This window comes from Clupea harengus, chromosome 8 (genome assembly GCF_900700415.2).
Source record: "Clupea harengus chromosome 8, Ch_v2.0.2, whole genome shotgun sequence".
In the NCBI taxonomy this organism is placed as follows: Eukaryota; Metazoa; Chordata; class Actinopteri; order Clupeiformes; family Clupeidae; genus Clupea; species Clupea harengus.
Window position 1 is genome coordinate 3,999,055 of NC_045159.1, and position 17,648 is coordinate 4,016,702.

Sequence of the window (17,648 nt, forward strand, 5' to 3'; positions counted from 1 at the left end):
TGTTATAGAGGAGCTTAGCACCAGCTAAGAGATCCATGGCCGCTCTCCCACCTAAAAGGCAGTCAGAGACTCATGGGTCCTGGCAGGAGACCATGTCGTGATTAGTGACATGCACTGATTGGATTCTGCTGGGCTGGATTTGGTGATGTACAAGGCTATGTGATAATCTTCCCGGCCAGAACCCCCCTGCCAGCTTCGACAAAAACACAGCAGGCATCAAGTGCATTCAGGGCACACAGTACATTTCAAGGGCTTCTTTGTGCCACAGATTTATACTTTAGGCCAATTATCCTCATAGTGTGTCTCTGGCACTGCTTTGTGTGCCATTACATGTGAGAATTAGTGTTTGTCTGTGATGTCTACTCGCTGCTAGCCACCAAGCATCAGTGATGGATCAGAAAGCAGCAACAGAACCAAATATGACTGTAAGAATAGATCCCGGTTTGGTAAGTGGTGACGTCCTGTTTATGAGACTGTGCTTTGCTTGTGCCTGTGGTTTGACATGTACCTCTGCTGTCTCCAGATCAGCTGAAGAAGGTGGAGGAACAGAAAATGGATCTGGAGAAGCAGCTGAAGGCTATGAATAGACAGATGAAGGTGGGACTTTGTGAAATACCTGTTTGATAACCGGACTAGCAGACACATGTACAGCCATCTCCTTGAAGGTGTAGTTTACAAACAATGTAGACATTATGAGACAACCAGACTTTAGTTTTTTGGCTAATATGTGCACAGGGCAGAATGTAGATGTCTCCTTAGGGTCCTGACTTCCTGCCTTACTTCTCCATTCACTGTCCCACTTTGTGCTTTCAGGAGGACAAGGAGGAGTGGCTGCGCTTCCAGGCGGACCTGCAGACGGCCGTGGTGGTGGCCAATGACATCAAGGTGGAGGCGCAGCAGGAGGTGCGGGCACTGCGGCGCCACCTGCAGGAGGAGCAGGAGCGCAGCGGGCGTCTGGCCAGCGAGCTGGAGCAGCTGCAGATGGGCAGGTATGCCGCTCACCAGGAGGGGGGAGGGGGGTTACAAACAGCACCCCTGTCTTTGCTGTCGGTTTTCTGTCCCCTCTAGTTTAAATGGTGTCGTTCTCTCTTAACTTCCTCCCACCTTCTTCCCCTATCCACTGTGTCTCTGTCAGCTTGTGCCTGATGCACACAGTGTCTTTGTCAGCACACACTGTTCTGAGCACAGTTTGTCAGGGGTGGTTGCTTGTGGGGTTTCTTACACACCTCAGCGGATAATGATCCTCATTAATCAGCTTGGTTAGTGCCTAGCTACTGGGAGAAGAGTATTGATCCAACTTTCAAATGTTATCCCGTTTTTTTTTTCCCCTCTCACACAGTGTGTAAGCAATAACATGCGCTTGCGATGAACAAAATATTGGATTTTTATGTCAGTTTTGATCTTTGGATTTCAGGGCTTACAAATCCAGGGATTTGCCGAAACTCTCTAATTTTCCCCACAGTTCTAGCTGTACTTGTACCCCTTAATAGCTTTCCTCCCTCTGCTTTGAGCTGTGGAGCTGCTGCATACTGTCCAGCTGTCCTTTCTGAACTTCCTCTCGTCTGTGTAACTGTTATTCTACCAGCACAACCTTGTTGCATTTCATTGCTAGGGCAAAAAAGTTATCACCACACTCAACTGACACAGACATACATCAACATTTTGACAACTGATTGGATGCACAAAACAAAGTCATTTGTTGTACATTATAATAGTACAGTTGAATTGATGATGATCAAATGGCTTATGTGAGATTGACGGGCTGCATAGATTATTGAGGCTTGTCATGTGATGGCTAAATGACTACGGTATTGTATTGCTTTTGAGTAGGTGGCTATCCGTTCCGGTCCAAAAATATTGCATGTTCATATGACAAACCGTACTTTTGGGCGAACACTGTTCTTGTTGGGTTGGAGTGGGCTAGGGTTGTCCATGTTAACAAATATCGATAGATGGATAAACAAATAAATAGACCAAACTTTAAAAAAGAAGTGTAAGAAGGGTCAAATATCTTCTGTGATTTCAGGCTTTGTGTATCCTGCCCTGCGGTTTAAAGATTAAAAACGACTCGCACGTTCCTGTTATGTGTCAAAAATGCTGTACATTCACGCTGTGTATCCCACTCATTAGTTCATCCTCACTGATTAGTAACCCAGTACCCCAGTCACCACAGTCGTTAACCACCTCTCCCCAACCACCGGCCTAGCCGATGCTCCCTGCTCAGTATCCAACACAGAAGCTCCCTGACCTCACTCACTCTAGTGGATTGCCCTTCTGACATGGCCGGCCCTTGTGTGAGGACCCAGGTGAGTTGGACGCTGGCGCCGCCATGAGTGCTGCCCTGGTAGTGAATGATGGGGAGGGTGGGGGCTAGGCCGTGTGCTGCGAGTGGATGCATAGTAGTGGATAGCTTTGTGTGCTGCCCTGATTTCTCACCTTCTTGCACTGCTTCTGCTGTGGATGCGTGCGCTGTCTGTCCCTCTGCCTCCCCCTTGTCAGCCGGTTGAGATCTGTCTGCTCTCTTGGGGAAATGCTCTTAAACTGCTGGGTTTCTTTGCTTGACGTAACCCTCTTCATTTCTCAGTTGGCCTACTGTAGTAGCATAGAGCTCCACCTGCTGTCTGCTCTGAGCAACTGCAGCACTGACTCAATAATCCATCCGTGAACGATTCCAATGAATGTCTTCACAGAACTTGAAATTAATTGATAAAAAGGTTTTGAGTGAAACTGACCCGTGATTTTGCACAAAACTGTTGAATGAACCTGAACTTGTGATCGTACCTTCTGTAAAACATTCATGTTTTATATTTATAAAAACATGCACATGTTTTTATGAATTTCAGAAATGCATGCAGGATGGTGAGCATAAGTAGTATGTCTACTAAAAGCTTTCATTGTCAGTGAGGCTATTCTACTCCTGGTACCTACAGCCTTACAGGAGGCCTGTGATTGGCTTCTGATTCACTGGTCTCGTGTCATCAGTGGGTCTTCAGCTTCCTCCATTCTTCTCTGTTTCAGACTCGCCACTGGATCTGCGTTTGACACCAAAACAGCCGTAGAGGGCAGATAGACACACACGGAGACTGCCGGAAGACTGTGTTTTACGACTCCAATATGCCTTTATCAATATTACAGTATTAAGAGAAGAAATGTGACACGTTGGCTACCAAGAGTACTGACATGAGTTCAGGTGAATTCGTGAGGCTTGTCTGAGTCTGCCAAAGGCCCCAGCCCTTGGCACTGGCAAGAATATGTGAATTTTGATATGTGAAAATGCTTTTAAGTTACAGTGAAATCTAAATGTGTTTAATTGTGATATGATTTAAATGTCTGTGCAACTGGCAATTCATATCCAAGCATTGGGCTTGTTTTACTGTGCCTTTGAGCAACTCAAAGTGCTTCTAAATATTCAGATTAAGTTACTGATGTGGAAAAAACTTTTTTTTGTAAGTTGAGAAGTTTAGAAATACCTATTGAATTGCCTTAGGACAAAAGCCAACACAAATAACAAAACAGCCAAAAACCCTCACTTTTGCCCGTTTTAGATTGTACTTGATGGTGATGAAACACCCCATGGAGTCTATGTTACATTGACTATGTTGTTTTGTGAAAGTTTTACTGGAGGTTACATTCCACTTGATACAACACCTCATGTATGTGTTTATTTTGTTCTATCCTTCTTGTGGGATGTGCTGACACGTGTTTGTAAAAACATCTATAATAAAATGACATTTAAGCCATTTTCATTTCATGGAAGATCTCATGACCTGTAACACTTCACATCAGTGTCATCAGTTGCTGCCTGTATACCAAAACGCACTACACGTGTATTGTCACTAGGTGGCACCATAGTATTGATACATGTTTATTTCCATCATCTGAAGGAAACCAATTAGTGGTAAATATATGAGTTTAGGTATAGTATGTGGATTGTTTCATTATTTTTCACCTCATCTCCGTGAATTCATATTTGATGTTTTTTTCCCCCCCCCACAAATAAGTATCAAAGTCAAATGACTTAAGTGTTTATGAATGACTTCCCTTGCTCTGTATCATTATTCCTTGAATTCCTAGGATTGTGTTATTAATAGAAGGGATTTTACTACACTATATGTGTGGGGGGCAATAGATCTTTTTCAAGTTTTACTGCTATGAAGTTCTGAAGTAGTTTTGGAGCTCAGCTGCCGTGTACACACAGGTTTATTGATACTTCTGTTCAGTGATTACTCTGGTGCTCATGCATCTGATAACTATCCGAATGTCAGGGATATCTCTCCGTTCTGCTGGCTGAACTCTCAGGTTAAAGTGATCCTTGTGGCTTTAGCCACTCTAAATAAACAAAGCAGAGGACTTTACAGTAGTGGCAGTACTGTGCCACAACTATGATTATTACAGCATGTGATTATCTAACACAGATTATGCCCCAGCGCCTAATACTTAAGAGGGTTTTTCAGATGTTTTTATTTATTTTCTGTGCTAAGGCTAAGACTAAGAAAAATGCCTTTGAGTCGTTAAAAATGAGATGTTAAAAAATATCAGAAACAAACTGCTGCTCCTTAGGAAAGCTGAAGTATGAGACTATAAATGAATCGTATGTGTAGAGTCATTATGTTGTGTGCATTTATTGCTTTAAGTGAATAAATGTGAGATCAAACCTTTTAGAGGCTTTATGGTCTCGTTTGTTGCAAAGTGTTCTGTGTCTTAATCCTTCATGCACAGGTTCAGACTTTCTACCACAGAATGCCTCTCCTTTGACTTTATAATCAATAGAATTGAGTTTTGTCAGACTATACACATTCTTAGTGCAGTAATGTAAGATGTACTACCCCAAGATTACTGTATACCAATGGTACTATTTCCCTACTGATGTTCTAGCTTGATATTCATATGGTGGTTATTTGTTGTACATTGCATGTCCAAGTGGATTGATGTAACATTGCCTTATACCTGCATGAACCGGTCCCTCTATCTGCAGCTGTGTGGCCTTATATCCCCCTTCCTCTCTCTAGGTTACAGAGTGATGAGATGAATGTGCCCAAACCGGAGGAGAGAGAACAGTGGTGTGGGATCCCCATGATGACCCAGAACACGCCGGCCAGCATCGATGGGAGCGAGAGCAGCAGCAGCAGTAGCAGCCAGGCCAAGATAGCCGCCTCGGTCAAATCCCTCATTAAATCCTTCGACCGGCCGTTGGACAGTGAGGACACAAGCCTTATCTCCCTACTCTGACCCCAACCGCGGGAGTGCAACAGCTGGTTTACCAGGATTAAGACCTGCAGAAAGCACCCAGATTTGATCTGTTACCTAATGCTAATCATCAGACCAAATATGCACACACAGAAGAAAGGAGAGGTGCTCACAAAATACATGAGTTTATCTGGTCTTTGTGATGGCGGACCTGTGCGTGCTGAGAGGAGAGGCATGCTCATTTATTATTGAGAGCCAGGCTGCAAGGCTTTATATATCGCCTTTATTTAGTGAGATATAAATCTAGCTCTTTCGTGTACCTGTGTACCCGTTTAATTAGCTTGACCTTAGCTTAAAGTAGCTTGCCCTAGTTATTATGAGCACTTTCAAGCTCAGGCCCTGCTTACTCCTGTCATCATATGTGTGACCAGCATAAGGCACAATGCTCAGTGTATGTCTTTGATGTTTTCATCTTTTTCCCCAGATGGTCCTGCTAAAGCACTGAAAGTCAACCTCTCCACCCGCAGCCCCTTGAGTGGGATACCTGTCAGCACGTCCCCCTCTGCTACAGTGCATCCTACTCAGGTACTACAAATTCCAGTTCCGGTTAGGTACATCCCCACCATCAGGGGAAGGCAAATCACCAGCTCTAGATAACGTATCAAAGCTGTCAGTGTTTTGCATCTGATAGCTGTGATACTGTACCTTTTTGTTTGCTGGGTCATCAGGCCAGAAAATGATTGCACAAGAGTGTGTGTGTGTGTGTGTTAATCTAATGCTTTTATTTTCTAGAGGCACACAATCAAGCCACTGTCAAAGACCACACCAAGAAAGGTCAACTTCTCTCACCCAGGTAAATGATCTCAGAACGGTGATGCACTGAACACACTTCCCTCTAGCTAACGCTTTTTTCACTCCTAACCAGCAAATTAGCTTTCTGAGTAGAGTGCAAAGCTAAGGATTCATTACAGAAATGACCGAATGCTTATCTGTGTTGCTGATAGCAGGAATAAATGTCACTGTATTGATTTGGCTCTGATTTTATGAAGAGGCTTTATTGCACCTCTGGCAGCCGGTTAATTAAATTATTCGCACAGTCTTTCCCGTCATTTTTGTTTGCACATTAATTATGGCGAGTAATCTGCAGAGCATTACTATTCAGCATTAATCTCTCTCTCTCTTCCCCCCCCCCCCTCTCTCAGACCCCCTCTCAAGCCCCGGTGATGAACTGAAACCTGCCTCTTTCATGAGAAAGAGCCCCTCGCTGGAGTCTGTGATTAAGAGTCCAGCAGCTCTGTGCTGTTCAATGGGCTCGTATAGCTATACATGGGACAACAGTAAGCTCAGGTAACCACGAGAATGACCTACTGCACCCTATGGAAAGCACAAATGACTCAGGTGTTAGATTCTGTTTAATTAGTAGCGTTGGTTGTGTGGGTGGGTGTGTATCAGCAAAAATACAAATACAAAAAAGGTTTGCTAAGATCAATATTAGATGTAGAGAATGTTAAAACTGATGTTGCCACGATGCATTACCATAGACATCACTGACGAGAATGAAAACACGTAAGAACTGTAAATATTGACATTAATCATTTTATCACTTTCATGTTGTGTTTGGCTTGTGAGGCATCTCACAGCACGGATGTTCATCTCTGGGTAAATGTTTTCATTGGCGTGGTTATATTCTGAGAAAGAGACTCTGAAATACTCTGAGATGTTTGTAATAGGGAGTGTCATTCACAGCTAAATTAGCTGACATGATTTTTTGTTTCTCAAATCATTTCCAGTAGCTTTCAGCCCATTTAAAGTCTAATATATAATAGCGGAAAACATTTGTGTTCTTAACCCTAATGATAATAACCTCAAATATTCCATTAGGCCCTTAAGCGTTGATACTTGGAAATTACTTTCTCTTCAGTTTCATAGTAATATCCGCTTCTAGTTTCTTTCGCCTACTTACTCAGATTGACATCCAACCATACAATTATGGACCCATTCTGATTTCTGAGTAAAATGTCAGGAAGTGGCTAATGATATTTTTGGCATGGGCTAGAATATCTTGCTTTCATATTGCCAGGAAACCTGCTTTGGATTGCATGACAGCAGGCAGTATTAGTGTATTCGAATTAGAATGACTGTATTAGTATAAATGTTAAAATTAGGGGTGTCAAAGTTACAAAAAAATACAATTAAACAACAGTGTCTGAAAGTGATTACTTGTTCATTTATAAGATTTAGTCTTAGAAGAAAAACTAACTTTTAATCTATTGACAGCCCTAGTTAAAATGCTTCTGTTTAATATTATTCAATGGCCATCTTTACCTGAAAGGATGCTGTTCTAGTTCTATATGAGAAACATTATGTGTTTGTTTTTTCAACTTTTGGCCTGGGCACTAATAACACTGCCTCTGACCTTATTGGACAGATTTGCATGTCACAGTACATTATTTCAGAAGTAAGAATAGCGTCCCCAGACACACTATGACAAATCCCTCTGCAACATAGTCCATGTCCGTCCCCCCCCCCCACACACACACACATTCACACACACACACACTCCCTACCACAACCCTTGTTGTTTAACTAATGTTTGCTCAAGGCCTGTCGCGGGGAGGTTAGTGGACATGATTCTAAGTGCAATGACCACGCTGCCTCCGGTTCTTCCCATGATTGTGCTCAGCGCTCTGATTAACTTTCATGATGTGGCACCCTCAGGGAGAGAGCCCTATGGAACAACAGCACGTGTTCAAGGGCTAAACACTCAGAACAGGCAGGATCTCATATGTACGGTAGGGACTCGCTGATTGGCATCTAACGGCCCCAAAGTATTTGTAGAGTGACACATTTTGCGTGTACACAAAAAAGACAGATGATTCTGCTGCAATACTTTGCTCTGGTTGTTTGGAAACACGTCCCTTGCGCACAAACACACACACACAAACACACACACACACACACCCATATCAAAACAGACATTGGTCATTCTCACACATGCACAGATGTTGTTGAGTGTTTTTTACTCGCTGTCTCTTTCTCTCTCTGTCTTTTTCTCTCTCTCACCATGACTATGTGCGGTGTCCCCTGGTGACAGAGCGGAAAGAAAAGACCCCTTGGCCGCTCTGGCGCGGGAGTATGGCGGATCAAAGAGAAACGCTCTACTGAAGTGGTGCCAGAAGAAAACAGAGGGCTATCCGGTAGGGGCCAGAGTTCCACGACTTCTTGCATATCTCTGACACTAAAGTTTCACATTTTTGCTGCATCTTTCCCTTTCTCTCTATCTCTCCCTTTCTTTCTCTCTGTGAATCCGCGCAGTGTTACACAATAAGACGTGCCGGTTTGTGGAAGATTGCAAGTGTAGCAAGGGATTGCTTCACTGTGAAATCGCTTGCTTGTGAGGTCCTGCCCCCACGGCTTCTCAGTTACTAAACAAGGATTCCATTACTCTGTTTACGGAGATTTGCGCTACACATTCAGTGTTAATGATGGGCAAAGCGTGTGTATTCACACACTTACAGTACATGCACTTGTGTTTACAGTGTTTTCAGTGTATTTGTAAATGTATCACAGTGTGTGCGCGTGCATTTATAATGTTTGCAGCATTGTGTAGCGGTTACATAGAGTAATCGAGTAATCAAGCAGCTACATCAACTCTTGAGTTTCTACATTAACATCCAGTACTCGTTAGTCACGTGATGTTCAGTTCCGAACTAATCTTTCTCTGTGAAACGATAGGCTACATTACCCCCCTCCAAAGTTTTACACTAGTTCTCGCACATACTCAGTTCTTCGTCCAGAGCACTTGGTCAACAAGAGGAAGGATGGTGACAGCAAAAATCAATTGTTTGGAAATTCTTTGATAAAACAGATTGTCGTTGGGATAAAATGAACGTGCAGCAATTGTGAGTTGTGGACCGATTTCTCAAGGATGGCTCAAACACTGAGTTATATAATAGACTAGGCTACTACACTAACAAGGCTAAACTAATTCATGTTTTAAAAAAGTAGATATAGGGAAATCAGAATCATGTACATTTTCACATACAAGGAATTTGTTCTGGGTTTAGTTGCTCTCAATGTACTTAAACTGGAAATATGCAGTATAACACGATAGTTTAGGATAAAATAAATCAATATAATATATAATATGATAATAAAATATAATAATTTGTCAACTGTTCATTAGAGTGACGGCAAGGGGGAAAAAAACGTTCCTGTGTCTGGTGGTTTTGGTGTACAGAGATCTGTAGTGCCTGCCAGAGGGGAGGAGCTGGAACAGATTATGTCCAGGGTGTGAGGGGTCTGCAATGATTTTCCCTGCCCGTTTCCTGGCTCTGGAGGTGGGCAGGTCCTGGATGGTGGGCAGGTCGGCACCAATAATAATTTCTGCAGACCTGACAGTCCGTTGAAGTCTGTTCCTGTCCAGTTTAGTGGCAGATCCGAAGCAGACAGTGATGGATGTGCAGAGAACAGACTGCAGTGTAAAACTGGATCAGCAGCTCCTGAGGCAGGTTGTACTTCCTGAGCTGGCGCAGGAAGTACATCCTCTGCTGGGCCTTTTTGATGACTGTTTTGATGTTTAGCTCCCACTTCAGGTTCTGGGAGATTGTTGAACCCAGAAACCTGAAGGATTCCACAGCAGACACAGTGCTGTTCAGTATGGTGAGGAGGGGCAGTGATGGGGGGCTCCTCCTGAAGTCTCCACAGTTTTGAGCGAGGTTGAACTCCAGGTTGTAACGACTGCACCACAGGGCCGTAAATATAATCTTTTTTCCATTTTTAATCAGTTGGACTTACAAATGATGATCAGGTTTCATGTAATTGATAAAAAAAACAGCTGCTATTTGTAAACACAATAAGAACACTTACTGAAAAAACTCACTGAATTTTCTATCTCGGGCTGCTGTAGAATTTTGGTAGCTAACGTTAAAAATATTGTCTGTATCATCCATACCTCACCATCGCATAAGGTAAGACGAAGAGTTATATTCATATCATTAATTTCATGCTTTGCTCCAGGTGCTGAGAGCAACCCCATCATAGTCGCATAGTCTTTTGATTGATACAGCCCACCTCCCACACAACCCCTTCTCTCCTGGCCGTGGATCATCCAATAGGATGAGATGTCCAATCTATGGTGGTTTGCAGCACATTGAGCAGTGGACTTTGAGTCATGTTTTGGCCCTGTGGGTCTCAGTTTTCCCTGTGCTCTTGTCGGGTTTAGATGTGGTCTTTAATCACATCATGCCGATTCCTCTGTGGAGTGGACCTCGGCCTGCTGACAGATGTGGATGGTTTTGTTGTTGTGCAACATTCGCTGACTGATCCATCTTGCAGTGTTCCCATGAGTGTGCTTGATTAGCTTATCAAGCCCAAAGAGTAGAAAAATGGCAGAGGTTTCATGTGCCGGGCGCGCCCATTTAGTCCCACTGGAGAAAGCACAGGCACCCTCAGGTTTCTGGAATGTCATAAGAGGCTTTAGCTAAGAGTTGAAAAGTTTGGTTTACGATAATTAGGCTCTTGGCGGTTAAATGATTTATGAATTTTTTCCATCTTGCCTTTGTGTTACTTACTGTAAATCCAGTAATATTTCCCCTCATATTGTGCAGATTTCAATGCAGGGGGAAATCCTACAATGAAACATTGAAACAAAGAATGCTGCATGTTCTCTGACTCAGAACCTTGTGTACCAAACCACGGCAGGGCTTTTCATCATAATTGGAAAGATATTTTCCACAGTTCTAGATATTAAGATTGTACATTTTGACAAAAATAGTTTTTTGCATCTTCTAAAACAATGTTATGTTATGCACCCATGAGCAAATGCTGTACCTTGGTCTTCTTTTTAGACTTTAATGGGCAAGTCCCACTTTTTTGGATTATGTACAGAATTACACCAGTGGCTCGGAGATTATACCCAAAAATGTGATATCACAATCTCCAGTCACAGTCAAGTCGAACACAACAACAGTCCCTAACAACACCCCAACCTTTTTTTTCTATTAATCCCAAATAAATAGATGTAATGTATAGACTGGTCAAAATAATTTTGCTTTAGCAGGCAAAGTGGATATCAATAAAATATGTGTATGCATGTAGCTACAAGAAATTGGGTTTAGAAGGCTATCTCTTTCCTAGCTGTTTAAAAGATGCTCAGTGGTACAAACATGGCCACAGGCCTCTCACCAGTTATGCACCCAGGAAAAGGTTAGGCACCTCAGGAGGATACAAGCTGCAAATTGAGCTTAATGTCGGCCCAGGGAAAAGGTCAGAGCAGACAACTTGGACCCTCTGTAATAAGAAACAGTCCTCATCTAAGGACCAATTACCTGTTAACATCTGGAGATGGACAGCCCTGTCAGGAGGACACATCCAGCCCGCTTTGACGCACCCTAGGGCGCAGATGCAGAAGCAAACACGCGCGCAGTAAGGCATGCATGTGCATCTGTGGGCGTCTGTATGCATCGGAGCATTGTCTATTATCTGTGTTCCTCCAAGGAGTGTGTCCGCAGTGCATCTGAGTTCAAACATGTCTGTTTGCTTTGTGTTCAGAGGGGCATGTATGAAGGGGGTGGTCAGATTCCCCTGACAGCCCTCTCACCGTAAATTGCATAAAGCCTTGTTCATTTCCGCAGGGAGGGACGTTATGGAAAGGGAGCACAACCGGTATGAATATCGACTGCTTGCCCCCTCCTCCTCCTCCTCCTCTCCTTCCCACTCCCCTGTCCCTTCACCTTCTCCTTCCCACCCCCACAGCGGCCAGCTCCCCTGTTCACTTCAGATGAGGTGTCAGGAAACTGGACGCTTTATTGTGTTGTGCGTCTTGCCAAAGTTGCCATGGCCCCCGCGGCAGACGTCAGCCCATTGCGAGAGCCGGCGCAAGAGGGAGAGGAGAGGGCAAAGGTCCCCTGAGCAGAGCTCATTAGACAGCTGTGCTATTGTCACCAGGTCCATGGCCAAATAGCGTGGTAATTACATTTAAACGACAGGCTCGGAATGAAAAAGAGCCTCGCTGTTATCTATGAGAGTTTGTTGACTTTGTAAACACCTACTTTGGTGTGGAGGGCAGCAGAGAAATGCGTCTCTTTGGTGCACCATGCCACGTTCATGGGGATTTCCGTGAAGCAAACGTCTAAGGAAAGGGGTCTTGTAAGATTCTGTGCAGGTGGATGCACTTTGCATGTAGAGCAGGTCCTCCAGGAATTTGCAATCCTGTGATAGTAAGATAGATTCAAGGATTTCCCTCAACAACTGCAATGGGTTGCAACTTTCTTTCATTCCTGCACTATTTCCCCCAAAAATGCAAAACCAACTGTTGTTTTATACTAATTCATGTGACATCAGAGATAAGGAAGAGTGCCTGTGATTGTACATGTATGTGTGTCTGTAGTGTGCAGACTATGTGTCTGTAGTGTGCAGACTATGTGTCTGTAGTGTGCAGACTATGTGTCGTTTGTGGCCATACTATGCAGTTAGGAGCCATGACCGTCATGAATAGTTAGTCTCCAACTCAAATTCAGAGGAATAATACTAATATGCATTCTAATGTATTGTTACACAGTCTAGGGGGCAGCACTTCAAATGACACATTTGGCATTAATGGGCAAAAAATGTCTGCACTAAACAATACTGCTAATTTCTTATTGTTATATATACACATATCTGAGCACCTGGTGGGAGATTTTGAGATAGATACAGCCACAACATAGGCACTTGACAAATGTTTGGTTAACAGTAAATTTATTGACGTAATAAACTATGCAAACAAGAGTGTGTGTGAGAGAGAGAGAGAGAGTGTGTGTGAGAGAGAGAGAAGTTAAGAGGTAGATTAGCAAGGAAGTATAACACTGTAACACTAAGGAAATATGGATAAATAAACGTACAGGGTCGGCTGCAGAGCATTTATCAGGACCTGCTGTCTGGCTCACCTCTTCAATGTCTCTCACTTGGGAAGAGCGCTCGCTTGGTTTCTCTGGGTGTTCAAAGTCAAGAATGCTTCCTTGGTAGAACAGGTCCTTCCGAGTCTTCCCAAGTCGGGTCCTTCAGAGGCTAGGCAAGACTCCTTCCTGGCATTCGGAGAACAAACAATGGAACAGTCTAGCGAGTGTGCAGGTGAGCATCATTGAAAAGGTCCCACCTTCAAAAAAAAAAAGGCACTGTTATGTGCGCATAGGATTGTGGGTGCTTTAAGAACACAGAGGATACTCCAACTGCATCCTTGAAAATTCTCTGAACGAAGGACTTGGTCCTTGGTAGAAATTGAAGGATCCTAGACATCAGAAAAGTCTTTCAGCGGCGGTTCGATGACATAGCATTCTTGAAACGTAGCCGTCAAGGATCCTTCCTTGACTTGGAGAAACACTCTTCTTCTTTTCCTTCCCTCTCTAGAAGGCCCTTCCCCTGTCTCCTAGCACTCCTCACCTAACTCTCTCTTCAGGATAAACATCCTGTGTTGAATTATTAAAATTATATCAAAAGTCTTAATAACAAGTCCACGAGAAGGTATTATTTTTATTACCGTAATTTCCGGACTATTGAGCGCACCTGAATATAAGCCTCACGCACTAAATTTTTTAAAAATAATTATTTTTAACATAAATAAGCCGCACATGTCTATAAGCCGCAGGTGCCTACCGCAACATTGAAACAAATTAACTTTACACAGGCTAAAATGAATATCAAAACTAATACAATAGTTAGTTTTGCCAGTTAGATAAGTGCACTGTTGCTTTAAGAGCGCACAGTCGCAAGAGTCAATCAGAAGCTAGAACGTTAGATTGAAGACAGACGCTAGTTTGAAACCAGTGAGCTAAAGAACTTGAAGACTGGATTTGTATTGTTGTAAACTTTTATTTTATTTTCTAAAGTGTTTTGAGTTGTGTTCTGTCTACGCTGGTAGACTGTGGTTATTTTGACATTAGTTAAGTTATTGAGAGATACTGAGAAATCGCGTGGAGCTAAGCATCCATGCGGCTGCATCCATGCTAGCATCCTAGCTCCACAAAGCCACCGTAAACACAAAGCCACCGTATACAGTCACAGGTATCATAATCCATAAATTAGCCGCATCGTTGTTTAAGCCGCGAGGTTCAAAGCGTGGGAAAAAAGTAGCGGCTTATAGTCCGAAAAATACGGTAATAGGCTTTGGGTCGTGTTTATGAGAAAGGTAATCCATCCAACACTGCATTTAAGCACAGTTAATGTTTCTCCATGTGGCATTCCCTAATTTCCCAAAATGTAGGTTAGCATCTCCTTCTTGGCAGTAGGCCTGCCTGTACTTTTTCTCACAGATTTCTCTCATCCTTTTAAGCTGTGGCTTGACGTTACCTTTTTCAAAAGTCAGTTTAATTTGTTTCAGTCTGTCAGTCTGATTTTTTTCTGTGTGAATTAAGAAACCGATACATCAGGCAGACAGTGACATGTTGGTGCGTTCGTAAATTAGTTTAGTCGTTCGGTTCTTCGTTGATAAATAAAACACTCTGTGAATTCTAAATATTGTGCTCTCGTTTTGAGGCAGAGCACCAGATTGTATCTATGGACGCACCCCATATCGTTGCGTACATGGGTGTTAGATAAATTAATATCAAGACGTTAATGAGATAGAGACCAGCAATCAGAATTTCAGCGCTTTATCTTTTGCAAAAGAGGGAGATGTGTCACAACCAAATATCATGAACAAACTCCAAAGATGAGCTGGGCGCAGCCAGCCTTATGTGAGTAGAAAAAACAGGTTTCATGACAGACAAAGGGCGGTATTCTCCCGTCCCATCGCTTCAGAAATTACAGCAGTGATCTCAGAATATGTCCTTGAGAGAAGAGCGGTATGCATGACTATCAGTACAAAAACAGGTGGTTTTATGGTCTGGATATGCTTGGTGATTAGGTTTTAATCAAAATTAATATATTATATAAAGAAGTTAGTTTGAGCTGAGCTGTCATTGATTGCCGTGATGTTTCTATAGAAAACAACAGTCAGCCGCTAACGTTAACTACTACTACTTCTAGGCATGCCCAGATGTTTGACTGGTACCTACGTTTTATCATGTTTTTAAGCATAAAACAATGTAAGTGCTGCAATAGCTTTGTAACCTTGCTCTACTTAAGCCAGTTCTTCAACTTTATACCGACAGATCACGTCGATTCCATTATTTCTAAGCCCGAATCCCTGCTAACATTAATGTTATTTGTTTCTAATTCTATGTAAGCTAGCTTGGCAGTTTACTAGTTCTCCAGATAATAATGCTATTTAATCATAGCCTGACGTTGTCAGAATATGAGTCTGATACTGTTCCATTGGGCTGTAATTATGGGGCGTGTTTCAACCGAACCAGGGAAAAAAATGCCTCTTCGCTCAATTGGATATACATACAACCAATCAGAGCAACGTAGCATGACCATATCGGGCGTAGACCATCGGGGCCAGCTGATAAATTAAACTTTCACCGGATCCCGTAGGAAGGACGGCAAAAACATCTTTTCGATCGACAAATGCCTTGATCGCGTTTCTCTGTTCCTCTTTCAAAATGAATGCGCTGTCGATGTCTTCTAAAACAGACTTGAATCTCTCATCTCAGCTCTCCAGCGGTAGCCATGTTTGTTGAAAACGAATTCAACCCAAGCGCTCTTTGGTGACGTGGTTGATTACGTTACTGTTGATCATCTGTCCATCATCGTATAAAGCCCGCCCTGACAATCTGATTGGTCTGAACAGTTTCTGGTCAGGCATAATTCCTCCTCAACGGAGCAATGCCAGACCGAACTTCCCGACCTCAAATGTTGTGGGCGGGGCTAAGTTCGTCTGGTATCCCAGGCTAATTTAATCATGGAATTTAACCACTACCACTAATTTATACAAATTGTCACAATGGGTGAATACATTTATTTTGTTAATTCAGTGACTGCCAAAACACACTCACCGTGATACAAATGTCGATTTCTATTGCCATTTCTACTACCATTTACTATTGTTGTAATAGTTACTATTCAAACTTTCCAGATAACATTTTTGATGGTGCAAATGGCAAAACCCCACTAGTGTCTCTCGTGCCGAGGAACAGGCCAGGCTAATGCATCCTTAATTAGCCTGTGAGAGAAACAGAGCACAATAGCCACAGCTGACAGTGTGTGTGTGTGTTAATCGTGCCATTTCTATAGTGAGTGGGATGCTACCTCCCTCAGTCACATCCTCTTACCACCAGCCTCCTCCTCTTACCTTACCTCGCCTTCACCTGCTTGACCCAATGAGATGAGAGATGCAACAGGCTCCTGCAGGCCTATCTGGCTCTCAAGATGTGAGAGGATATCTTTGCACGTAGCCAACGTAGGCCAACTGTGTCTCAGAGCCCCTCTTCATCACTTTTAATGTGGAGGGGACATCAGCAGTCATGACCGGCATGTTAAGCAAAGCTAGTGAGTATGCGCACGTAAGGCCTCTGGTGGCCTGTGATAAATATTGTTGGTTGAAGCTCATTAGCTCATCAAATCCCATGGCAGACAAACACAGTAATTATTTACAGATTGAGGCAATTTGGGCAACCCACACTCTCTGATATGTAAAGGTCAGCATGGTCTTATGGGGAATTGTGGGATTTAAAGCTCTGCAAGATCTTGTCTGAGAGACATAAAAAAAAACACCCCCAGAAACCTTGAATCTTCTACTTCTCAAAGATATACAGACGTGGACAAAATTGTTGGTACCCTTCCGTTAAAGAAAGAAAAACCCACAATGGTCACTGAAATAGGATTTAGATCAGGGCTCATAGAAGGCCGCTTCGGAATAGTCCAATATTTTGCTCTTAGCCATTCTTGGGGGGTTTTTAGCTGTGTGTTTTGGGACATTATCCTGTTGGAGGACCCATGACCTGCGACTGAGACCAAGCTTTCTGACACTGGGCAGCACATTTCGCTCCAGAATGCCTTGATTGATAGTCTTGAGATTTCATTGTACCCTGCACAGATTCAAGACACCCTGTGCCAGATGTAGCAAAGCAGCCCCAGAACATAACCGAGCCTCCTCCATGTTTCACAGTAGGTACAGTGTTCTTTTCTTTGTATGCTTCATTTTTGCATCTGTGAACATAGAGCTGATGTGACTTGCCAAAAAATATCCAGTTTTGTCTCATCTGTCCAAAGGACATTCTCCCAGAAGCCCTGTGACTTGTCAATATGCATTTTGGCAAATTCCAGTTTCGCTTTTTTATGATTTGCTTTCAACAGTGGTGTCCTCCTCGGTCGACTTTGGCTCAAACTGCAACGGATGGTGCAATCTGACACTGATGTACCTTGACCTTGGAGTTCACCTCTAATCTCTTTGGAAGTTGTTCTTCAATTTGTCATCAATTTTCCCCTTGCGGCCACTTCCAAGGAGGTTGGCTACAGTACCCTGGACCTTAAACTTCTGAATAATATGAGCAACTGTAGTCACAGGAATATCAAGCTGCTTGGAGATGGTCTTATAGCCT

At 43.1% G+C, this 17,648-nt stretch overlaps 1 protein-coding gene across 4 annotated transcripts in view; it reads left to right on the forward strand.

Moving 5' to 3' along the window:
• specc1 (sperm antigen with calponin homology and coiled-coil domains 1) overlaps positions 1-17,648 on the forward strand; it is an 80,034-nt gene that overhangs the window by 50,134 nt on the left and 12,252 nt on the right. For all 4 annotated transcript variants that reach the window (XM_031571546.2, XM_031571548.2, XM_031571547.2 and 1 more), the window contains 7 exons: positions 524-597; positions 814-989; positions 5,010-5,197; positions 5,672-5,772; positions 5,980-6,040; positions 6,390-6,534; positions 8,282-8,384. In XM_031571546.2, coding sequence (XP_031427406.1) covers positions 524-597; positions 814-989; positions 5,010-5,197; positions 5,672-5,772; positions 5,980-6,040; positions 6,390-6,534; positions 8,282-8,384 — 848 coding nt within the window. The remainder of the gene's footprint in view (positions 1-523; positions 598-813; positions 990-5,009; positions 5,198-5,671; positions 5,773-5,979; positions 6,041-6,389; positions 6,535-8,281; positions 8,385-17,648) is intronic.